A 24,176-nucleotide genomic window follows, 5' to 3' on the forward strand; every position below is an offset into this window, starting at 1 on the left:
AATCAACAGTAGATGAATATCTAATATTGATTACATGCAGTAAGGAACACTTGTAGTTTTTTGGGGCTATAAAGGATATGGGAATCAACCAGAAAATGACACCTCATTGAAATGCAGTGTTATTTTTAGCATCCTGCATCATAATCTTGGATAAGGGAAGACTGTGACAGAGAAGAAGGTGCTTCTGGTTCTGTAAAATGGCTTTAAGTTCTTTAGCTTTCATGCAGCTCTGCAGTGCAATCATGAGACCTTGTGACATGAGATGGCTGCACATACCACCACAGATTCCTTACTACGTACAACAGTCTGAAACAGACAGTGGGTATCCATGAGTAGAAAATAGATGACTCATCAGACCACTATGCTATTTCTTACCATGTGGCTCTTACACCAGCTTATGGCACATTTCACTGTGCAGGTGTCCTAAGAGCTTTTTTAATACTTAGATTTATCCAAGTTCCTGATATTTAAACCCTGACATGATTTTTAATATGTCTACCTGTGGATTGCAACAAACGATTATTTTTATTATAGATAAATCTGCAAATTATTTTCTAAATTAACCGATTAAGCTTTTGATCTATATAATTTCAGATAATACTTAATGTGTCCAAAGTACTGTTTTTAAATGTATTCAGTATTAAACAGGAAAAAAACAGGAAATCTCCATATTTTAGAGGCTCACCAACCTCAGTTTTTTATGACATTTTTGCATGAAAAATGACTTGTGTTGACTCAATTATTAAAATGCTTTATAGCGATTATTATGAATTGTTGAAGCTCTGTTCACCTATCGCAAAGCTTTTATAATTGTCTTTAAGGGCCTGAACCCGCTGTGTTTTAGCCGCATGCTAAACAAGCACACTTCAGAAACCGAAGCCTCGGGTGGGTTGTAAAAGAATAAATATTCCTGCGACAGATTTTTTTTTCTCCAACGTGTGCACCTCCCAATTCATGAAATATTACAGTTCCTCATGATGCTAACATGTTAGTGTCGACTTTCATGAGAGGTTAAAGTTACAGTTATGTGATATCGAGCCGGGAAAGCAGCGCTCATGATTCTCAAAGTATCAAATCACAGAGACAGCTGACCTCAAAAAAATAGATTACCGTTATATGATGTCTATATTTTAGGTGCTAAAAATGGCTTAATGCAACAGTCACTGGCTGAAAAAAAACTTAGAAATGCTGACATCAAAACACACCATATCCTTAAACTTCTAGTCGCAAATGTATTGTGTCATCCTTCACTTTCTTTGGAAGACTTTGGATTTCCATTGTGCCCACACTTCAAGCCAGATTAGATCAATCACTGTGTTGTGGTATCCTGTTCCTGACAGGCGGATGAAAAGTGTTAACTGTGACAGTCGGTACAGAAGACAGTATGCAGTCAGTGCAAGCTTTTAAACAAACTGACACAGCAGTGATGTCACTTTTTCATTTATTTTAAGTTCATTTCAATGATTTTAAGCAATTTTTATGTCTCTGAAAAAGCATCTCATGACTGTTAATCAGTTATTCATTCAAGCTGCTATGGAGATCGGTTCACATTAGATCGCATTGACATTCATACATTTTAAGTCTCAATAGTAGAAATATGTTCAATTATGACACTTTATTGATATGTTTCTATTTTTTCTTCAAAATATAAAAAGATAGATCATGAACATTCCATTGAAATATACTTTATACAGTTTTTGATGAGTTGTTCATTGTGTCCCAACATTTCAAAAATAAAATCCGGCATAAGTCACAACCAGATACTCCAGTGGCCACCTCTTCTCCCCATTCACTCTCCTACTAAGACCGTAGTACAATGGACTAGTACCTAAGTCTGTTTTATACAATTTGATGGCATGTAAAATGAACATACATCTTTTATCTTTGGAATGCTTACGTGAATGCATGATGTTATCCTGTACTATTAGATGTATGTATGTCTGGATGACTTTTGTGGCTTTCGTCACATTATTTCTGATTAAAATAAGATTATATAGAATATATTTAAAAAAAAATCTATCCAGTATGATAATGCTTCCTCTAAAACAACTCTGGTCTTATCACTTTGTAAAACAAAATATTTTTAGATTAGCGTGATTGCTAAGTCACTTTATGGAAAGCCATAAAGCCACTACACATGTGGTTGCAATCATCTGAACTGATGACAGAACATCTGTGTCTCAGGGAGCGTACAGTAAGTGTCGATCAGTGGCATTCGTGGTGCAGATTGCATACAGTGTCCTCAATTTAAAAAAACAAAAAACATATTCAACAGAAACATAAGGTACATAAGTACATAAGTAATATAGTAATATAAGGATATTGTAGAATATGTGGCAACCAAGGACCACACAACACCTTCCAAACACCCGGAGAGGACATGTCATAATATTGTCACAACACACAGTAGCCGTTAGGTTAACAGTGGCACCTACTTACCATGTAAAGCATTTTTGTTCTTTTGGTTATGTGAGTGTAACACAGGAAATCATTGTTAAACAGATTGCAAAACTTTAAAACAGACTTAGCACTCTCGACATTGTAACTCATTCTGTTCATCATGACAAAATCACATGGCAGTATTATGCAATAGAAAAGGAAAGACATCTTTTTTTCAGCCTGGCATTGGCAGAGAAGTCACAATGTAGAGAATGAAGACATGGCAAACGAAACGGTGACAAATAAGGGAAAAAAAGAAAAGAGAGACAGCACTCGGGCCATGAAAAACACAAACAGCTGGGTGAAGCACAATGTTTTTGCTAGTGTGCACACCATTGCTCGAAGTTTTCCTCTGAAATATTCATAAACGTCTTTGTGACCATCGAAGCCAAAGTTGCTTAATGCCTTCCAAAATGGGAACTGAAAACTGGGAGCTTTAAAAAGACAAGGGAGCTAAACAAAATCCTGCGGATCATTTTAGCAAATAGACAGAAGCTCTAGAACCTGTAAAACCTTGAATAGTCTGTGTAGTCTACATCACACGATATCCTGGTGAGCCTCCAACTATAATGTACTGGGAATGGACAGATGACCATTCAGCTGCCTGAGCTGAGCCCTGGACCAGCAGGGCCTGAAACTCACTTGGAATACCGGAACCAAGGATGAGGTGCTTAGAGAGCACTCAACAATGAGATGCTTTTTTAAAAATAAAAAACTTTCGTTAATCTCCCCTCGGTGGATACTGGTATCTCTCATCCTCTCTGTCTCGCAACACTTAAACTACTTCACTGACATCATTTTGGAAGCTCTGGGTCTCTTTGATTGGTGCTCACATGACTGTGTTGTGTGCTGTAATGAGCTGCCGACTAGCCAGCTGGATGACAGTAACTCTATGGGTAATGACAAATGCAAAGACCTGACCATCCAAAACAAGAAACAAAGACGAGCTACCTCTACACACTCATGCTGACACTGTGAGTGTGAGTAGTTTTCAGTTGCCTCTCGAAGGAAGACGTTTCTGCTCTACGACACAGCACAGTGTTCATAGTTATCAGGACGGGGATTCATGACGAACGATGACAGGAGGCTTAGGGGATATGTCAAGACTCTGTTCCCCCCTCGAGAGATTATCAAGTCATAATGCATGCGTTTTTTTACACGTCACGGTGAGGTGTTCACATTATCGTTATCTATATACTAGAATTTATTATGTTAGAAAGAAAACACCTACATCCACACACACCATCAACACACCTGAGTCCTTTAAACCACACACAAACTTTGGAATGGCAGTTGGTTCCATGCAAACCTGAAATCTCTCTTGATTGTTCGCCAGTATAGTATCTTTCCTAGTCTGTTATTGGTCTTTTTATTGGATAACCTGTCCCTGTACTCCCATTTTTCTACGTAGGACTAATGGAACAGAACTGCCCATCCCAGCAAAATCCTGCCATGGGACATCCAGGGCCTTCACAAATCTCTTTGACACTGAGGCGCTGAAGATACTCTCGAGGTTCTCCGTTTGCCTGCTACAATCATGTGACAACTCTTGTATTATTGCCAAAGAAAAAAAGCAAACTGTGAGTACTAATCAAGCAGTCAAAGTTGTGGTAATGGAGAGCTGTTGTTTTCGAACTGCTGCTGCTGCTGTTGCTGCTGCTGCTACGGTAGTTGTGCAAATGATTCAAGGAGGAAAACATGGACTTAACAACAAACAACCTTTGCTCAAATGCTATAGTTTGGCAAAGTCTCGAAAATCGCCGTTGATGCATAACAAAGTAAAATTATGGCAGCGGTCAAAAACACTGGAATGGGGAATGTAGGGCAGTAGTAGCAGAGAGATTTCATCAAACAAAACATAGTTCAGGGTGTACTTTGCAAACATACATGTTTCAATATTCACATTTTTTTTACTCTTCAAAACAAAATATAGCTCTTCTCTTTCATTATAATCTTTTTTAAAACATTAATTGCATATAACATTTTTTTAATTCATTTTATATATACTTTTTTGTATCTCTAGCACCCTTGTCTTCAACTAAGGGCTTGCAGAAAAGACAGTCATGCAAACTAGTCATGCTGGTAAACAAAGTTACAAAAATGCATTATCTTTTTTTTTTTCATTTGTTTATCTCAGCGTCCATCCTTTGTCATAGCCATGTCTTCATAGGCAAGAGTCTGTTGTTGCTCATTGTCTTTCAAAAAAAAAAAGAAAAAACATTTTCCCCATGCTTGTGGGGAAAATAACTTCGCCCACTCCCCATAACAAAATATTCACTTCCCATCTTTTTTTTTTCCAGGACTTTGACTCCATTTCATGATGCCAAATTTTTCTATTAACATTTGCATCTGATTTTTTTTTTCTCTTTCTTCCATTCTGGACCTTTTCTGCTCAGAAACTTCCTCCGAAGCCATGGATAGTTGATTTGTTTATCAAAATATAGATTTGTTCTCTTTGTACACTTCCACACGTGCTCTACTCTTGGTCCATTTCTTGTTTTTTCCCCTTTTTGCTCCCCTGATGGGCCATCCTTTTCTTGACATCGACCTGCCTGAAAAGCAGTCGTTGGCAGCAAGAGGGACAAGAGAGAGATGGGGCAGTATTCTTCTGGAAATTCTTGTGCCTAATTGGCAGTGTCAGCCTTTGTGTTCGGAGTAGCATTTATCTGATTGGTCCCTTTCGAAATCAAAGCACAGAATTTCCAGCTAATGGTCAGTTTATGTGACATAAAAAGTGTCCTTGTGGCAGGGGCGTCCTTCTCGTTGTAATTTAGGCAGGCCAATATCCCTTGATATTGAAGAAAGACGGACAATTGTCTCTAGGACGTCTGTTTTGTCTCCTTGAGTCAGTCTTTTTGCTCCTCATGACTGTCAGTCAGACATGGGAAAAATATTTAAATGTGCATATAGGGATGTGATGCTAGTGGCAGTTAAAGTACTTTTAGAGGAATGTGTTTTCTACCAAACAGAGGCTATGGGCAGTGTAAGGGTGAGTACAAGCCTCATCCTAAATGGAATATTCCTCCTAATCTACTATACATTACAGAAGGTCATTCAGCAAGTGTTTGCTACAGGACCTTTGGTTTCCCACATAGGTTTTCATGTCAGTACATGAGAGATAAAGATGAGTCTTGTGCCACCATTTTCGTGGTGAGTGTTTGTTGTGAAAATGCCGTACATGACCTGTTTGAGCTGATGCTACATGTGCTTCGTTTGTTCAGCTTCATAGTTCGTGCTGTTTTGGATTTTCTCAGTACTTGTGAAGAGGGCAGAGTTTCAGTCTGATAGAAGTGAATGGAAGACATAGTTTCAGTGGCAAACATGCTATACAAGTGCTAAACTTGAATAAGGGACTATAGGTGTAAATACTGTGCATTTGTGAATGATTTCATAAGCACTGTTTTTATTAAGTGCATTTTTTTTGGAATGTTTTAACGAGTAAGACTAATCCTTTGTCTCTCATGTACTACTTTTTTTTCTTCACTGGAAAGGAACCTAAAAGGAAAATGACATCTAAAAAGATCCCTTGTATGCATAAATTCCTCTCTCTTCCAACCGTCGATGGATTAAGTCAAGTTATTTCCCGGCCAACAAATGCTACAATATGTTAGCAGAGATGCTACATTGTTCATTCAGTCCTTTGTGAAGACAAGTGTTTTTCTCGGAAACTTGTGAAGTTGCTCAGTTGTTCAGCACTGGCGATGGTACTGAGTTGGTCATCATACAAGATTGCGAGAATAATGTTGTCAGAGAGATGTCATCTGGAATGTGTAATCAGGAGTCCTTTTCTCTCCCAAAAAGTGTGTCAGTGCAATGCTCAGTCAGTTTGCCAAAAAAAGGGAAAAAAAGGAAAAGGTCAGTCGGACAGTTGTCAAAAATGTGGTCGGAGTTCCAAGAGGCTGCTTTGGTAACAATGTGAGGAGCAGACCATGTGATTTTTTTTTAAATTCATGATTAACCTCTGGTCTCTCTCTTGTCACCCCAAAGATCTCCTTAAAACCGTCCATCCGCGTCACACCTGTAGCTTACGTGGCTCCCGCCGCAAATTTGTGTTTACCGGTTACTGACTCCTCATTAGAGAGAAGGCGAATGCTAGAAACTTAACACTGTGAAGACAAGAACAGAAAGCCATTAATATTAAATTCACAGAGATCACAGAGATGTAAGAAATCATGAAACTTAACTAAAAGTTGTAACATTACAAGTAAGCACTGTTATCTGGATTGATTTATAGAAGTGCTTAACTAATATAAACCAATCAATGGCCAATAACACAGTTTCATAGTGTCACTAACATAATGTACAATAGGGAAGTAATCAGGAATTACGATTACCTGTAAACTGCTGTGCATGTCAGAATAAAGTGCACAAATTTAAACTGTAATGACAACCCTAACACAGCTACAAACAGTCTATCTCCAACACACAGTACAGACAGAAAGTTGGCATATATTCTTGAATCACAAAATCAAGAAATGATGACAATAAAACTGGTGGCTGACAATATTAGAAAAACAAACAGTTGACTGAATGAAACAAGTTGCCAGCCAACTGACCAGCACTGTGCTCTCCACTCCAAATCTCAGCAAACCATCATCTTTACAGGAGTCAATTATGTACAGAGCATTTTGAACAAGATTAGGTGATAGGGAGATGTTGAGCAGTTAAGTGTGTGTGTGTGTGTGTGTGTGTGTGTGTGTGCGTGTGTGTTCACACTTTATGAAGACATTTTTGACAGATGGACACAAACAAACATACTCAAAGCTATCTATGTTAGTAGAAGAAGAAGAAGAAGAAGAAGAAAAAGTGTGATTATACATCAGACTGACACCATTTCAGGAGGTTTAACCCCCAATTTAAAGGGATAGTGTGCATTTTTTTAAAAGTGGGTTTGTATGAGGTTCTTATCCATAGTCAGTGTATTACCTACAGTTATTGGCAGTTGGCACACCTCCAGTTTGGAGAAGCAGGAGTACTGACAAGGAAGTGAAGCAATGTACTACTGTTGATGGAGGCAGCAGATGTGTAAAATGTATTTTAGCTGCCTAAAAAAAGGTGTAAGCTGAAGTGTATGTTATACATTTAGAACAATTTAACTGCTTTACTTTGTCGTTAGACAGCCCTTTCTGATGGGGAATTGAAGCAGTTATGTTTATCTGTGATCACGTCAGAGCCACCAGTCTGGTGGCTTTGCTTTGCAGAAGCCATAAACCAACTTCAGTTTAATGCTAGAAAGGGCTTTCTGATGGCAAGTTGAAGCAGTTAAAATATTCGTAATGTTAGTGGCTTAGCTTTCGGTCAGTACTCCTGCCTCCTTCTTCAAACTGGGGACATGCCGACCGCCATTAACTGTAGGTAACACACACTGACTATAGATAAGTACCTCATACAACTCCACCCCTAAAATCTGAACTATTCCTTTAGGATATGCATCATGAAAACACAGGTGCAAATTCAAGAAACTGTTTGTTAACAAAAGTAGGCTGAGCATTTTTTAATTCTCTGCCTACTCTTGTGGAAAACAATTCCTGTATCACATGTGCTGGCATCCTGCATTATTTACAAGGAGATTAAACACTACTGTTGTGGTCTCGGCAGCAAACATCAACCCAATACAAACATTATCCTTTATTGCAGCCGCATTAGCTCCTCCAGTCTGCTCTTCTGTTCACTCTCTTCCTCTTTCAAATTCCATTGTATTGTTGCAGTTTTCTCCAGAGAAGCAAGACACATCATGTTTTCTAAAGAGCAGTTGTATGGTAAATGTTGGGGATTTAGTTGACTGAGAGTAAAGGTCTTCAAACATCCTACAAGCAACCACAGTTTACATTATAAGGGAGGGTCAGCAGCTGTATTACACAAAATCATACACATGTACACGTCTAAAGACATATCCATTAACTAATACAAGCACACCACTGTGTGAAATTAACCCACATGTTTCTTTCATTTTCTGTCCAGCAATGCATTTTCAACAGGATTGATAGCTGTTTCATCTCTGTGTGCCCAAATTTACATTACTTTGCTACAGTCCGTGATTTAGCGGAAAACACATATTAGTTTTACCATCTTCTTAATGCAACACCATATGATGCACCATAGCAACAGACACACAGAGGTTTAACTGCTGTCAATCGGCTTAATGCACAATTCAAAGTTGATCAAACAGCAGTTTTATATTTTTCCCCAAAGTTAAAAATCTATACTGACAGTGCAACAGCTTTAACTATTCCTATGTTTACTAAATCCATAAGTGATCAGTTTCTGAACTCTCCTTCTCCAAGCTGCACATGTACCACACATGCATGTCAGGACACATCAGCAAGAACCAGTGAAATATTAATTATTATTATGTACTGTACATTCATATACAGTAGAATACAATGCATTAACCCCATGTGGAACTAGCTTTTGTCCGAGTAGATAACACATAACCAAGAACTTTCCATCGTCATAACAGCTGAATTAATAATAGCATGCTTTTAAAGTATCACATGGAAACAGTACAGTAAATAAATAAATAAATAAAACAACATAATTTCTTGTTTTCCCTAGAAAGCCAGGTTAAGTGGTGTAGTTTGGTACTTCAATAACCGCTGCAGGACCTTTCTGATCACACACATATAAAGTCAATCAACTCTGTTAGAATCAGTCCTGCCTCATACTCACAAAATATGCGAAAATGTATTAATTTCGTATGACTTTAATGTATTCACATGTGTAGATACAGATATGTACATATTCAATTATAACCGCTGACCTATTAAGCATTGCTTCAAAGGTTTAGCTAGTTAAATCTAGCTAGTTTGCATGAACTCCTATATTGACATCAGAGCCTACAGGGGCCTCATAGAGGCACTTACAACATCTGCCTGTTTTGTTTACTTAAACAATGTTTATGTCAGAGTGTCCTAGGTGATTTGCATTGGCCACAACTATGTGATATGACTCTTTTAAGATCAACATAACAAGAATTATGACATTCTTATGATCAATTTCGTTACAATACAAAGCAAATATGAACAAATACAAAACTTCTATAATCATAAACTATAAAGTGAAGATATATGAGATTATCTCTCACCCATATCTTGTCAGTTATAGCATGTAAAACATTTAGTATCTCAAATTTTAACATCCACATTGTGGAGTTATTTTAAGATTATACGGTATGCATGTGCACTTAAAAGGTTTAATGAGGTTTTATGGTGGACAAGTGGTGCTAGCCAAAAACTATATGCCAACATTCAGGTTTGCTGATGTGGACTAGGATTAGATTTGAGGAATAAACCCAGGCCAATCAATAAATGTCATAACATGTTCAAAAAACATTTTCCTGCAAGTTTAATCAATCTAAAAACATACTATCCCAGAGTTTCCCTACCTTCCCTAAGTTCACGTAGACGTTATACTTTAAGGAGCTGCTGTGATAAAAATGCTCGGATTCACTGGAGAAACAAAGCTCCGCATGCTGTTTCAGGTATTTTCAGACAACACTAAATTATTGGATTTTTTTTACAGCATGGTGAAATGTAACAATATTGAGTATAAACACGACTTTTAGCAACATCGGTCTGAAAATATGTGTGATGGCCTTCAAAAACCCGTATGAGACGAAGTCAGGCAAGCGTTGCTTCTTGCGGTGACTTTATGGGAGGATCGGTCATGAATGAGACACTGTAACTTTTTACAAACCTCTCAAGTTCCAAGCAAACTATCAAGTGATGCCATTGCTTTTCATCCAAAATCATAATACTGCATATCTAAGTTCTCAAAGTTGAGGGGTCTGGAAGCACATTGATTTTTAGACAAAATGGCGATCAGAACCATAGATTATGACAGTAAGCATATCAGGACCTGACTCTCTAAACAAGTCAATTCTCTCCCTTTACACCATTGGTTCTAAAGTACTTACATTTTGTCCTTGTGATTTCATTTTTACTACATTTCTGTTCGTTAAAGAACTTAAATACAGTTAAATACAACATTGTATCTTTTTAACAAATCTTATTTTAGACAATCAGTGGTACAGAAAAGTCATTCCTTACAATGAAATACACATTACCAGTACAAGTGGTAAAAAAAATTATTACAAAACTCAAACAATTAAAAATGGCAGCTACAACATCAAAAAGTTTAAAGGACCAGTAAGACCACATTGACTTGAAACAAATAAATTAAGACAAATGGCTCATGATGTCATTGTAATATTTCTTGGAACAGCTAAATCAAAGATAATAGGTAGACTGCCTACAAAGTCTGTGCATTTTTAAGATTAAAAATAGATCTGTATATTTACATATGTATGTGCACAGCATGTTTCCAGCATTAACATAATATTGCACGTTTATTGCATATGTGAATGTTATTATTTTCAAAAAGTTTTTGCTCAACTATGTTCTGTTTTCATGCAAGGATAGCAATAACTAAAAATTAAAACCATAAATTGTCTAAAAGAGATTGTTTATGTTAAATTATCAAAGGGAATTGTATATTGTAACCACTGTTTATATTTAATCAAAGATTAACCAACTGTTTTGATTGCATTTCATCTTTTTTAAAGTGTATTTTTTAAAACTGCTTTAGACAAACATTGAAACCAAAAACAAAAAAAATAATGGAAAAAATATATTTTAAAAAAACCTAAAAAGTGAAGAAGAAGCAAACAGATTTTTAGAAAAGCTGAACATCTTTAGTTTGAGGCGTTTGTTCCTACAAGTTCAATCAGTTCATTTGTTTTAACATTGTCTGAGTCTTATCCCAACATGCAAGCATTAACGGTTAGTAAATCAACATTGTCTGTTAGTAAAGTGCTTGTATTTGTTTTAAGTATATAATTATGTAGTCATTCACATCTTATCGTATAAGTATATTTGTTGTACTTAAGTAGCTTTCTTAATACATTGCCTTTAGATTTCTTTTTGAAAAATCATAGGTTTGTAATTAGATATTTCATTTACATGACTGTTCCGATTAGCATTACTTTAAAAGGTCCACTCAGTCATTTACTATCATCAAATAGAAATTATTACTGAGAATGTGATAGATTCATTGTGCTATTTTGCCAAAGACAATCTGGGAGATAAAACACAGTTACAAGGATTTTATTTCACCCAGTTTCAAATGCTAAACATCTGTACTCATCTGCCTCCACGAGTACAGAATCAACTGGGTTGATTGGGTCTATGTGCTAGTCCGAAGCACCAACATTAAATGGCTTTAGGTCATTCGGTTTAGCTAGCAATCAGCATTGCAAATTACAAGCTATCTTGTCTGAAAACCAGTTAACGTAAACTGGTTCAGCCATGTTGGGAGCTCCCAGTCCAAGCAGAGACCGTTAAAAGAGATCAGTGTCAGTGTCCAAGTGACGGACGACGGCTAGGAATCAAATTTTGTAGAATATCATACGCTCATACAAACCCATAAAGGCCAGTAGTAAGCAACTATGTAGTGCTAGCTTGGCTACTTCTATCAATCCCATGACGCTCGTCTTCCATAACATCGTCTCCAAACGCCAACTATCCTGCTATAATATATTTTATATATATTTTGGGGGCATACAGTTTTGTTTTTTAATATGATTGTTATAATTGCATATGATGCATAAGATGATGGTAGATATATGTCAATGTATGTGACAACATGCTTACACCTGCTACAGAAAGTGACTGAATAGACCTTTAAGTGTTCACTCCTAATAGCAATGTAATAAAATAAACTTTCAAGAGTCACGTTAGGCTGCTCAATCGAGAGAGCTCTTATGGTACAATACTTCTATTCGTTTCATTTAAGCTAAGCTCTTTTCTTTTTTTAAATTATTCTTTTGACATCTCTTAGCTTTGCTGTGTAAACTACCACCATAGTGTCCAATGATGTCACAATGATGAGATAGAAAATGAAGTGTTAATACTGAGACTTTTAGAAGTCGAGTCTGTCTTTTAGAGGGATTTACCAAAATGATGTTTACGCTGTACATACATCAATATTCACAAAAGACAGAAAGTAGAAACCCTTAAAACATCAATCTAATCTATAAATGCGTTTTTTTGTCTTTGGCTAAATGAACTGAAGTATCTTGTTTTTATGGTCACTTCTCTGGACAGTGTTGTAAGCTCGGTTTTGTTTGGTCCAGAACATTTAATAATGGATGTCCATCTACACACCTAATCCTAAACTTAAAAATGTAACTGTGCACTTTTTTTAGAACTAATATCTGATACTATTTTATTCTTTATTCACTAACCAATCCAAATGTTTTACATTTCTTCTTATAATTTAAAATAACAGTGTATCTTTAAAGCTGACCCCATCAGCTAACCTGATGCATGCATCATAAACCATCCACAAGACAAGGGGTCATTCTTTCTACATTCAAGTTCATTTTATGTTATTGCTATTGTTTTTGCAAAGTGTACAGTCCAAATGTAGACTTCAATGCGATCAGTTCACAGCTAATCCACTGCATCTCTTATCATCCAATCATGAACATCCGTTTTTTTGCTACAAAATGGAGGGGATGGGGGAGCGACAGCGGCGCAGTGGTCCCGGGGCCTCATAGTTTTCAAAGGGAGGGCTAGTGATAGGAGCGAGCCGCAGTGATGATCCAGCCATTCCCGATATGTTATTAAGACTGCGAGATTTCTCGTAGCCCGTTGCTTTAAGAAAATAATTTTAACCATCAATTTATTCACAAGATTGCATTATTTGTTATTGTTTTTATATCATATGCAAATAAAATAAAAGTAAATCATATTTTAAATGTTTCGGCATGTTTGGGTGGTTTGTTATGAAGGTTACATAGTATTGAAACATGAACATGGGGTTTAAGGTGTTATAAGAATAAATCAAAATTGAAAAGAAGTGAAGAGAATAAATCAAGGATAAGAAATTGAAAATGTTATTAAATCATAAAGACATATAAAGGACAGACCAGGAAAGACACAGACAAGACAGACAAGACAAGACAAAACAAGAAAATGCGAGTTATGATATGTCTTTTTTTTTTTTCAAAACAGAAAAACAAAAGATTCTTTGATATTAAGAGATTTAACACCTATCACAGCCCGTTGAATAAAGCACCCAACATTTTATCATGTGAAGCTTAATGTGCAATGTTAAGGTGTTTTAGACAACTATTTGGCCACAACTATACAGTTCAACACAAACACATGTCATAAATACTCAGATATCACTGATACAGTGTTGGAGTTGACCACATGAAGTTTAAGGTAAAAAAAAAAGGAGAGCTTAAACAATATAATAAAGATTTGCAAAAATATTTAATTAGGCTTGGATTACGATTCAAAAACAGCCCATTTAGTATTTGCTTTTGGCTCCTGTAAACTTCAAATGGCCAACACAAAAATGTCCTCCCTAAAATATTTAAAAACACTGCCTATCCCCCGATAAAAGCATCCTGAGATCAGTTTACATTTTGTTTACAGTGGGAAATGACACATGGTTTACTAATGCACTTGTCTACTTGTGGTTGCCATGCCATTATTCCGACATCTCAATGTTCTGATGAATTTCCCACTGGAACAAAATCCAATTTGTTCGATGGGCCATTATCCCAAAAAGAAAAACCCATTGTTCCGAAGCCCGATGCACAAGTGACATTTTAACCCAAACCAGTATCTTTCCCAAACCTTAACCAAGTGGTTTTGTGCCTAAACCCAACCATTATTTAACTCATGACCATAATTGACTACAGACCTGCAGTCATTTAACTGGAATACACAACTCTAGTGTGTATTTTCGGACTGTTGGGCCTTCGAAGCGATGCATTTTTGGTTTTGGTTTAATGGCCTGTCAGACTAATGGGATTTCAGTCCATTGGGAAATCTGTCAGACTATTGGGCAGTCAGAACAATGGAATGTCCCCCACTCGTGCAAGTGACTTAAATATAATACATAGACGTGGTTTACAAAACCAATTTATCGAAAAAATATTGCATTGGCCTTTGGGTCTTTTCCCACTGTACTTTTGGTGTGTAACACAGCATGCAGACATTAAATTGCCCCTGTAGGAAGCAGCTACAGAGAAGGTAGTGCTGTGCTGACAGAGTGTTGTTGCATCAGGTGAAGTGAAAGACACCATTGGTAGGTGGCAGATAATCTGCCCTAACAATGGCTAACTGACCTGTAATGGATGGAGTTTAACAGTGTTATTAGGAATGTTTTACGTTTGCTGGTATTTAAGTTAAATATAATGCAATTAAACTGTAACAGAGTTTGCGACAAAGTTGCCAAGTTATGTATGTTTTTGTCAAACTCCAACCACCACAAGGCCACAGTCAGACAACAAAGAACACCCATTGGTACAGTATGACGCCCTTTGTACCTTCCTGCTGGAATGGAAGAATATATTGTGGTGCACAGTGGCCACCACTCCACCACTCTAGATTACGCATCATTTGAGCCAACCATAAATAAACGTCCTTTTTTTATTCTGACTAGCTCAGGCACATTAGTCGGATGGCAACTCGGTGAAATATTGATGATGCATTTTCACTGGGTTTCTGAGGCTGCATGTCCCACACAGATCTGTCTGAGAAGCTGTCTGGTCAATCTGTGGCGAGGCTTCAAACTCAAGTTTAGTCACAAAACTCTTTTGTTCATACCACCCAAATGTATTGAGACAAATTGTCAGGTTGCATCAAATGGCAGAAGTTTTTGTGATGATAAATCGGAGTTGAAGGCCAACAACAGGAGGGACAGAAAAACACCCAACCTGTTTTTATAGCAGAGGTACAGCAATATAGTTAATGCAAACTCTAAAATAGGTGTTTTACATGACATTACCAACAGTAGATATCTTTAATCTAATTTATATCAGCCTCACCATGTCAGAGCTGCATTGATAAACTCACCGTGACTTCCAAGTTAATGTTTAAAATGATGTAAAAAAATTATTAAATCCAAGGGACCTTTTGTTCGACCCTCAAAACTAAATTCAATCATCAATTACTGTCTGCATGTTCTAAACCTCACCAGTTGCCTATTATCCACTAGATTGGAGTGAAAAATATACTGAACATCCAGAAAAACCCCAAGAATAATATGCAACATGTATTCATGTATGTAGTTGTTGGTAAATGTTTTACTGTAATCAAATTAATAAAAAGTTTTTTTTTTTTTCCCAAACAAATAATCTTTAATTTTCCAAAACTTATATATCCTGTAGTTTTCACTTTCTTACAACCAAGTTCTGATTCTTATTTTATTTGAAGTTATTTGCTGCTGCATTTAAAAACTTTAAACTTGGGTGCAACAGATTTAACTAAATATAGCTTCAGAGCTGAAAAGAAATTGAGTTTTTCAAGGTATTTTTAATGTATTATTTCCCAAGATGGATTACTTCAATTTCCCTGAAACACTTTTTTTTCCTTAATGGTGTAAATGCATAGTGGAAGATCACATTTTAAAAAGGTCCCATGACTTTAAGTTTTCACACAATTTATTCCAAGAAAAATGCAAACTGAGACGTCCAGGTGAGTTGGTGTGGAAAGACCCAAATGCAATCCTAACATCAAACTGCTGCTATTTGACATCAGAATATTAGATAACTAATTTACTATGTTGAATAAAATTATTTGTATTTACTTGTATATTAATTTAACTGTCCCAAAAGCTTATAAAGAAATGTTGCTCAGCTGATTTAAGGTTAAATATTACTAGTTACTTAGGTGCTATAGATTTGACGTTGCCATTTACTAAAATAAAGTTGGGAAGCCCTTATATGAAGTTACAACGAAAGGTTTTGATCCTGCTGAGAAATCCCTTTGGATCTATTTTTGGTGCTAAAATCAGTATGCAGCGTGAGGAGAGAAATAATGAAGGGAAGAATACACACTGCTCCCAGAATACCAAAGCTATGTTTCACATACATTATGAATTTCAACCAAGCTAAGGCTGAACAACTAAACACACAGGTGGTCATTACTGCAGCATTTAATTCTTTAATAATTTAATCTTTAATGTAGGCTCTGCTATTTATTAGTTTAAGTCTTTGTAGAAACAGAAGATTTAAAACACTTGTCAAGAATGACATTAGGAAAATATGGAAAAAGAGGGAATAAAGAGTTGGTATATTGGTTATTAGATGAAAGTGAAATCGATGAAGAATAATGGGAGGGGGCAGGAACATGGTCTTGATGATTTACAGATATACGCTGCTTCACAACCAAAGGCTACATTCGTTTTCTTCTGCTGGTGTATAAAAGTATTGCTCTGTAAAATTAAAGGCAAGGAGTGTTTTCATAAATGACAGTTAGAATGCTGATAAAAGTTAATCATGTCTCAGCCACTGCAGTCTGTCACGGTCTGCTAGCTCCCTCCTCACTGTGCTAAGTACTGTATTTACAACATCAACAGGGGTTTTGTGCTCTGGGACCGTCTATTGGGAAATAGTGAGTCTGGCTGTCACTGTATTCAGTGATGACATAATTCCTGCCCAAAGTCACACTTAATTTACACTATAGATGGAGTGCGTACCTACCTACAGTCAGACTTTAGTTACACTTGCACTGCAGTGGCGGCCTGGGGATGGGATGGAGAATGAGTGTTAATCACAGAAGGAGGAGGTAATGGACAGGGAGGACACAGAGGAACAGAGAGAGGAGAAACTCCAAATATTCTGGCCAGACTGTTTACCAAGGAAATTATCTTTTAAACGGACTGAATTGGGCTGAAATAATTTTCTTAATCAATCATGTATGCATGTATTTATGTAGATGGAAGACAGCTACTTGACCGCCTTAAAATTCACATATGTCCTATAAGTGTGTGCTTCCTGTGGAGGAACAGGATTTGCTGACTCTTCAGATTCTATTCTTGGCTCGGCCACATACTGTATCATCCTTACATGAGATCAATTGCCTGTTAAAGATGGTGTGCTCTCCTGTTACCCATTATTAGATGTATTGATCCCTTCATGGTCGTTACTGAAGCCACAATGTGTCCATACAGTACATACAGTACCTCCATGTCTTTTGGGGAAACTAAATGACATGAAACTAGATCCTTCATCCTCTTGTTATCTGTATGTAGGTCATACAGACCCATATGTGTCAGATGTTATCTTAAAGCTCAAATCTTTTATAAATATAAACTACTTATACATACATATTTATCATATGTATATGATGTACATATATACATATGTAGAAGTAAAAATCTGGCTCAGACTAAAGAATATTTGTAGATTGTTTTGAAAAAAACACGCTGGTTTTGTCACACGACGGTAGAGCATGCAGGACAATGTAGGACAAGTCTTACATGAGTACAATGGCATACAGGAGGACAAATTTTCACACAGAGGGAGTTGTAGTACTGAGCCACTTTACATAATAATTAGGGCTGGATATCGACCAAATAACCCAGTTCCAAGTAGTATCTAAACTTCTGCAGTCCAATAAAACTTTAATATGATTCTTTTGTGGTCAGATCTAGAAAATAATGCATCCAATCACTGCAAGTGTTCTATTTAATGCAACGTGTGATTGGCCCACTACTCCAACAGCTACAAACCATACAGACTGTGGTATGTTGAAGTCGAGCATGTAATGTATTCATGTAAAAATTATTTGGATTTGGAAAAGTGGTGGTAGAATTACATGCAACTGAATACTTTTATTCTCCAGATGTGTATCGCATAAAGTATGAAAAAAAAGTACTCTATTAGTATTGGTATCACTTTAAGGTATCTTAACTTTTTACTTGATACCCAGCCCTACCATTAAGTGAATTTTAAAAAAACCTTTCGTCTTGAAGTTGAACAACAATTTATCCTTACCAGTATCATTAACATGAATTCTCATTATGAATAGTAAACAATCGGGTAAATGAGGGTGGGATGAAATGTGGATGGAGGGCAAATGCGCCCTGCTAAATATAAAAGCTTGTTTATAATGATATTTATTATTTCTTAAACCTCAACAGTGTATTAAATTGTTGGTTTAGGATTGGCAGGAGTAGCATATATAATATAACTAATATTCTTGGGTGGAAGATCCATCAAAAAAGGTTTTATTTTAATAAATTCTTGAAAATGATGCCCTGAACCAGTGAGATTTGTGCCATTTATGTTTTGTTGGCAATTTCCTTTGTCGTTCCAATTGAGATTGACAGAGAGTAGGTGATAGTAAAACTCAAAGTAGAACACAGGAAGAACATAGGGGCAATCAAAACATCAAATAACAAAACACACTTGTACAAAACTCAAAGAACATCAAGAAAAAAATCAGACCATAATCACAGAAACCAGCAAAATATATGAATTAAACATAAATAAAACTTAATCCTGCTCACGTTAAAAAACACAAAGCATACACACAATAACTACAACACAAGGCTCTACAAAATCACCAGTAATACTCCACAGAAATACTTAATGAAGGTGTACACACACACCATGTTAGAAACACAGGACATAAAGAAGCACAAAAACCCAAGGAATTAAAGAAAAAAACAACAACAACTGTCACACATATAGTGAGGAACTAAAAGGAGGGAGAGAGACAGAAACAAACAAGATCCTTGAAGGTCTAGAGGAGTGATTGGGAGTGGGCAATCAAAGGGGTGATTGACCGTTTGACCTTAGTGAGACATGCATATTGCATTGGGTGGGGAGGAAGTCAAATGGCCAACAATCAAAGAGAAGAAACTGAAAAGCTGATAAATCAAGTTGGCAAAGACATCTTATGCGTGTTTCTATGAAATAAATCACAACTGAAGCACACAAGAATGAGTTTTATACAGCGTGAGAATCCCTCTTTAAAAACAAGAAGGAGTTAACTAACATACACCCAGTGGGGGTTGGATCATTTTTTAGATATTAAGAACTGTTTGTCTTCCTGTAGATCACAGATGTTTTTTACTGATTGGTAATTGTGTGAGTTTGAACATCAGTATATACACTTTTCTATATGTAGCCAAAGATTTATTTACATGCACTAGGCAAGAGGTCGGCTACACGTCAATCAGGGGGCTGTATCGCATGATGCAGGAGAATCAGGTTCCAGTGATGGAAAGAAACAGATCAGATTTCTGTAGTGTTTATTGTAAGCACCAAGTAATCTTTCTACACTGCAACAATCTTCACATATTAAATAAAAGGGCTGTACTGAATTTGTTTTGTTGTCTTTACATTCAAAAATCCTACTGAGTTTTTCAAATGAAGCTTCAAATGTCTGTTGTCATATTTGATAACATCACTACTTTGAAAAACATTTAAAAACCTCAAACAAAATCCTCAATTTGAATAAAGTGATTCATCAGATTTATTTGTAATTGCCCAACACAATAGCAACATTGACTGTAACATATTGCTTTGGGTTTGTTTTTTTAAAACACAAACCATAGATGTCTTTAAATGAGACTTAAAAACCTTTCTTTTTATGAAAGCATTTTGTTAATTGTCTTTCTAGTTCCTGCTTTTAACACCTGATTATTTTATTAATGCTTAGTGTTCCTCCTCATCGATCGTTTTTTGGAGCACTTTGAGATTTTTGAAATGTAAAGTGCAATACAAATAAAATTATTATTATTAAAACAAGGAGAGCTCCATGCATGGAGTCATATAGCCCCTCTTCGCCCCGATCTCAGTCTCTCTGTTTATCAGACTACAAATAAGACAAGAATAAGTGAGACCAACCCGCGGTCCCTCAAAGGAGACTTTGCTGGGAAGAGAGAGGATGGCGACTTCAGAGATGGACTTTCAGTTAGCAGCAGTGGCAACCCGAATTGAGCCAGGGCAAACCCTAAAAGAAAGTTTGCTGATATGAAAAGGAATCTGGGATCTGGACCACAACCTCTGCATCGGGGTTTGTGCTGGCTGAATTCGAGTTGCTACAGCCCCTAACTAAATGTCTCCAGAGCTGCTGTCTGCACTCCTGGTGAAATTAGCAGCCGGAAGACATATCACATAATTTAGAAACAATCCTATGCAGAAACCACTGGAATGTACTTCTACTATTAGTATAATGCTAATAATATAAGTGCAGTCTGATCTTTATCTAAAGCTGTGCAGAAAGAAATACTGAGCTTAAACGGAATGAATAAACATACAAAAAAAGCTGCACTCAAATGTTGATTTAGAAGAAGTTGGATGAAGCTTTAAACTATTCAGTGCAGTCCTATTTAATATTAGAGATTCATTTTAGATCCCTAACCTCAATGCAAGAATTACAGTGTATATCTTTCCTTTAAGAAGCCCAAACCCTGAAGCGTCTCCCTAATGACATCATCACCTGTTTTCTTCAATAGACTCCTGATTTGCTTTAAAGAGGGATTTTTGCAGCACTTTAATTGCAGTTATACAGAAGAACCATTGAAACTGAAGCAATGTCAGGGACCTGTAAGTGAAGGGCTTGGACAGCTCGAGGCTTGCTTACCTTAGACAGCATGTAGCCACTTTTCAATCAAATCTGTCATAGCGTTTGTGTGTCTGTCTGGTCAGTTAGTGTTTCAGTCACCGAGTGCAGCTCATAATCCTTTTGATTTCTATCTGGATCTCCACAAGTGCAAATACAAAAGGTCCTGAACTTTGGACTGCACTAGGCGCTGAAACCACAGACACATGGTCTAGGGAATAGTATTTCAGACCCATTTCACGCTCACAACACAGTATTTTGGTAAAGAAGTATTGTGATAACTGGCTTTGTTTACAAAGCTGAAGTAAGACACTGCGTGATCACAGTTTGAAAAAGTTTGTTTTCAGCGTGGCATGTTTCAAGAGGTACTATCCCTTGACCTGGATGGCTCCGCTGACCCCAGTGACCTTTAGCCTTGGACAGATCATCATCACCATACAACACTGCACTCAACTGTGTGAATCTATCAAGACTGGCCAATGGATTTTTACATAAAACAGGGCATATGTACATGCAGGTATGCACATCTTTGAGCCTGAAATGTTCGAGGATATAAGCAATAAGCCCCATTGTCTGAAGAGTATGCAAGTTTAACCTGTGCATGAAGACATGTACATATATAGATTCATGAAATGGAAAAAAGGAGTGTATTTTTCAAGGTAAAGCCTTTCTAAATTGCAGTGTGTGCTTTTGTTTGCCATGGTGGAGGTCCGTGGGGTAGGGAGCAACACGAATAAACAGTCGAAGGGAAAAACAAAATTAAGCCACACACGACAACACAAACACAACACTCAGACGGCATTGAGAGGACAGAGACACAGTGTATAACATGTAAGAATGAAAAAGCCCACATACACACGCGTGATATGACACAACCTGAAGAGAGAGACAACAACAACACAGAGGCACATCAGACAACAACGTGACCCGCTGTTCCCGTTCAATCTTCTTCAGTGTTATGTTTTATTAGTTATTGACATAGGACACGGGTTATTTTTCACTTGAGCTGCTGGATGTATTTGCACATGTGCACACCCACACGGACGCGCTCTTGTATGCATGTTTCCCTCACAAAGGCACATACACACATTTTTGTGCACACTACTCATTGTGGGTGTGTATCACAGAGAATCCCCATTTCTTTCCATTTTTTTTTTTTGTAACATCTTTTATTTACATCGTTTATTGAGATTGTCGCTGAGTTCACAAAATGTAATTGGGAATTGGGCTGAGGTTAGGTTTCATCAGAAAATACCTCAAAAATCAGACAATGAGCTCTGAAATGCCACCCAACACCTTGATATTGAGATTTAAGCAGTACCTAACCTTAGCTCAACTTCAAAAACTGACAGCACACTTTCCACACTCTCAGTCACAGGGAAGACTTTTCACGGGTGACACTTTAAACTCCATAGAACATGTAGACACAAACACTGTGGAAATGGTGGTGTATCTGTGATCTGAAGTCATGCATAGTGTGTGCAGCTGCGTGTGTGTTAAAGTGAGTGTAGTGTAGTGTAGTGTGTGCAACTGTAAAAGCATGCTATATGATGGAGAGCCAGATCAAAATTTCTGAATTATTTCAGTCAAAAGTTGACTAGGCTATGGGCTCCTTTATTTTTATGGGTTTTTTTTCAGTGTTACCTCTGGTCTATGGTTTGATCCAGGAGGAGGTGGAGTTTGCATTGAGGTCCTGCTGTAACAGAGACCCTTCCATCTTATACCAATCCTCAGTCAGAGGGGAGTCTGGGCTGGGTGCCAGGGCTGCTGCCTCTAGTTTGTTGTCAACAGGGGGTGTTAAAAGTTTGGAGGGAGTGTGAGGGAGTGTTTTGGTGCAGGTTGGCGGCAGTGGTAGTGATTGGATTGCAGTAGTAAATGAATAAAGGTGCCAGGTAGTTATGAGCACGAAGGTAATGCACATGGGGTAAAAAATAAAAAAAGAAGAAGGGGAAGAGGGGTTACGGTGCAGTACAAAGGAAAAATAGGAGGGGGTAAATGGGGGAATGGGTGTAAAGATGGGCCAGAGGAGGAAGGGAGTCAGGAAGGAAAATGTGCAGCAGGTTAGGGAGGGAAAGTAATCACAGAAGGCAAGGGGGGAGGGCAGGAGAAATAAAAAAGGACAATACGAGGCAGGAGAGAGAGAGAAACAGAGAGGGAGAAACAGAAGTGACGAGAAGTAAATTAATGCATGGTCAACTGTCTGAGTCCAGAAGACAGAGAAAGACTGAGATCGTTTATGAGCATGAATGAATGTGACATTATGGGAATCAGAACTCAATTCAGAGACACCATGGAGAGATGGAAGACATGACTGAGGAGAAGAAGAAGGGAAAAAAAGGAGAGTAGTAGAGGGACAGAAAATCTTGTCTGACAGAAGAAATAAAATATGATACCAAGCGGTGATGGAAACACAGACAACATGAATGTGAAGAGGTGGAAACAGTAGAAGCAGAGCAGAAGAGCTAAGTGTTTATGCATGTGTTGTAACGGCATGACTGGATATGTGTGTATGTCTTACTGGTAGCTGTGATTGGAGGCTTCAAAAGTTCATGTGTGCTCTTCCATCCAACCCATTTTTAAATGTTTGGATCTTATGTACATACTGTGTGTATTTATCTGCATCAGCTGCACACTGGACGTATATAATATATATGTCGACAGTATGTTTTGCCTGGCATCTTGCTGTGTGGATCTGTTTACGTAAGATGTGCATGTTTTTGCATCCGTCTCCTGGTGTGTAACGTACCTTTCCGCACATTCCCATCTGTGGCACGGAATTCCCTGGTGTTGAGCAGGAAGCAGGCGCGGTCCTGCTGGTAGCGTTCCCGGGTAGGCCCTCGCCCAATAGGGCTTCTCTCATCTGGGCTCAGCACCTGGTCGATGGTGGGACAGTCCTCGTTAGCCAGGGCGGCCGAGGCTGCGTCGCCATTCTGCTTGGAATCTTGCGGAAAACCACATACAGGAGACTCATAAGATAATCATAGAGAAAAACATCTTGTGTGGCTTATTTATCAAAAAATGCCTTTATAGTTTAAACTGTTAAACAAGTGCAATAAAATCAATGTCATCAATGTTTTAGGTTATTTTTTTAATTGGAAAAACTACCACATTTTTGTTGATTAGAGCATCCTAAATGTACACACATTTGCTAGCTGGTTTCTAGTTCACATCAATGTAATGTAATGTAATGTGGTTTAACAGATTCAAAAGTTATCTTGTTGAGTCAGTTAAGGCTTCGTTCATTTGGAATTATTTATAAAGAATTGAAGACAACACAATCAACCAAGAAAGCAATTACTACATGTATATATATCGGAGGTGTGACTTGGTCTTGATAAGAATCAAAAAAGTCTTGCAACTCAA

General features: G+C 37.3%; 1 protein-coding gene across 3 annotated transcripts in view; it reads right to left on the reverse strand.

Moving 5' to 3' along the window:
* Positions 1 to 1,396: 1,396 nt before the first annotated feature.
* The window catches only part of kcnc3b (potassium voltage-gated channel, Shaw-related subfamily, member 3b), a 55,253-nt gene continuing 32,473 nt past the window's right edge, over positions 1,397 to 24,176 (reverse strand). Inside the window, exons 4-6 of one of the 3 annotated variants that reach the window (XM_059324550.1) lie at positions 23,560 to 23,754; positions 22,458 to 22,586; positions 1,397 to 6,545 (exon numbers count right to left, since the gene is read on the reverse strand). In XM_059324550.1, the coding sequence (XP_059180533.1) occupies positions 22,465 to 22,586; positions 23,560 to 23,754 (317 nt within the window). In that variant the 3' untranslated portion in view covers positions 1,397 to 6,545; positions 22,458 to 22,464. Of the gene's footprint in view, positions 6,546 to 11,249; positions 13,095 to 22,457; positions 22,587 to 23,559; positions 23,755 to 24,176 lie in introns of those variants that run through there. The other 2 variants (XM_059324551.1, XM_059324552.1) reach the window with 2 other exon arrangements.

This window comes from Centropristis striata, chromosome 21, assembly GCF_030273125.1.
Source record: "Centropristis striata isolate RG_2023a ecotype Rhode Island chromosome 21, C.striata_1.0, whole genome shotgun sequence".
Lineage (NCBI taxonomy): Eukaryota > Metazoa > Chordata > Actinopteri > Perciformes > Serranidae > Centropristis > Centropristis striata.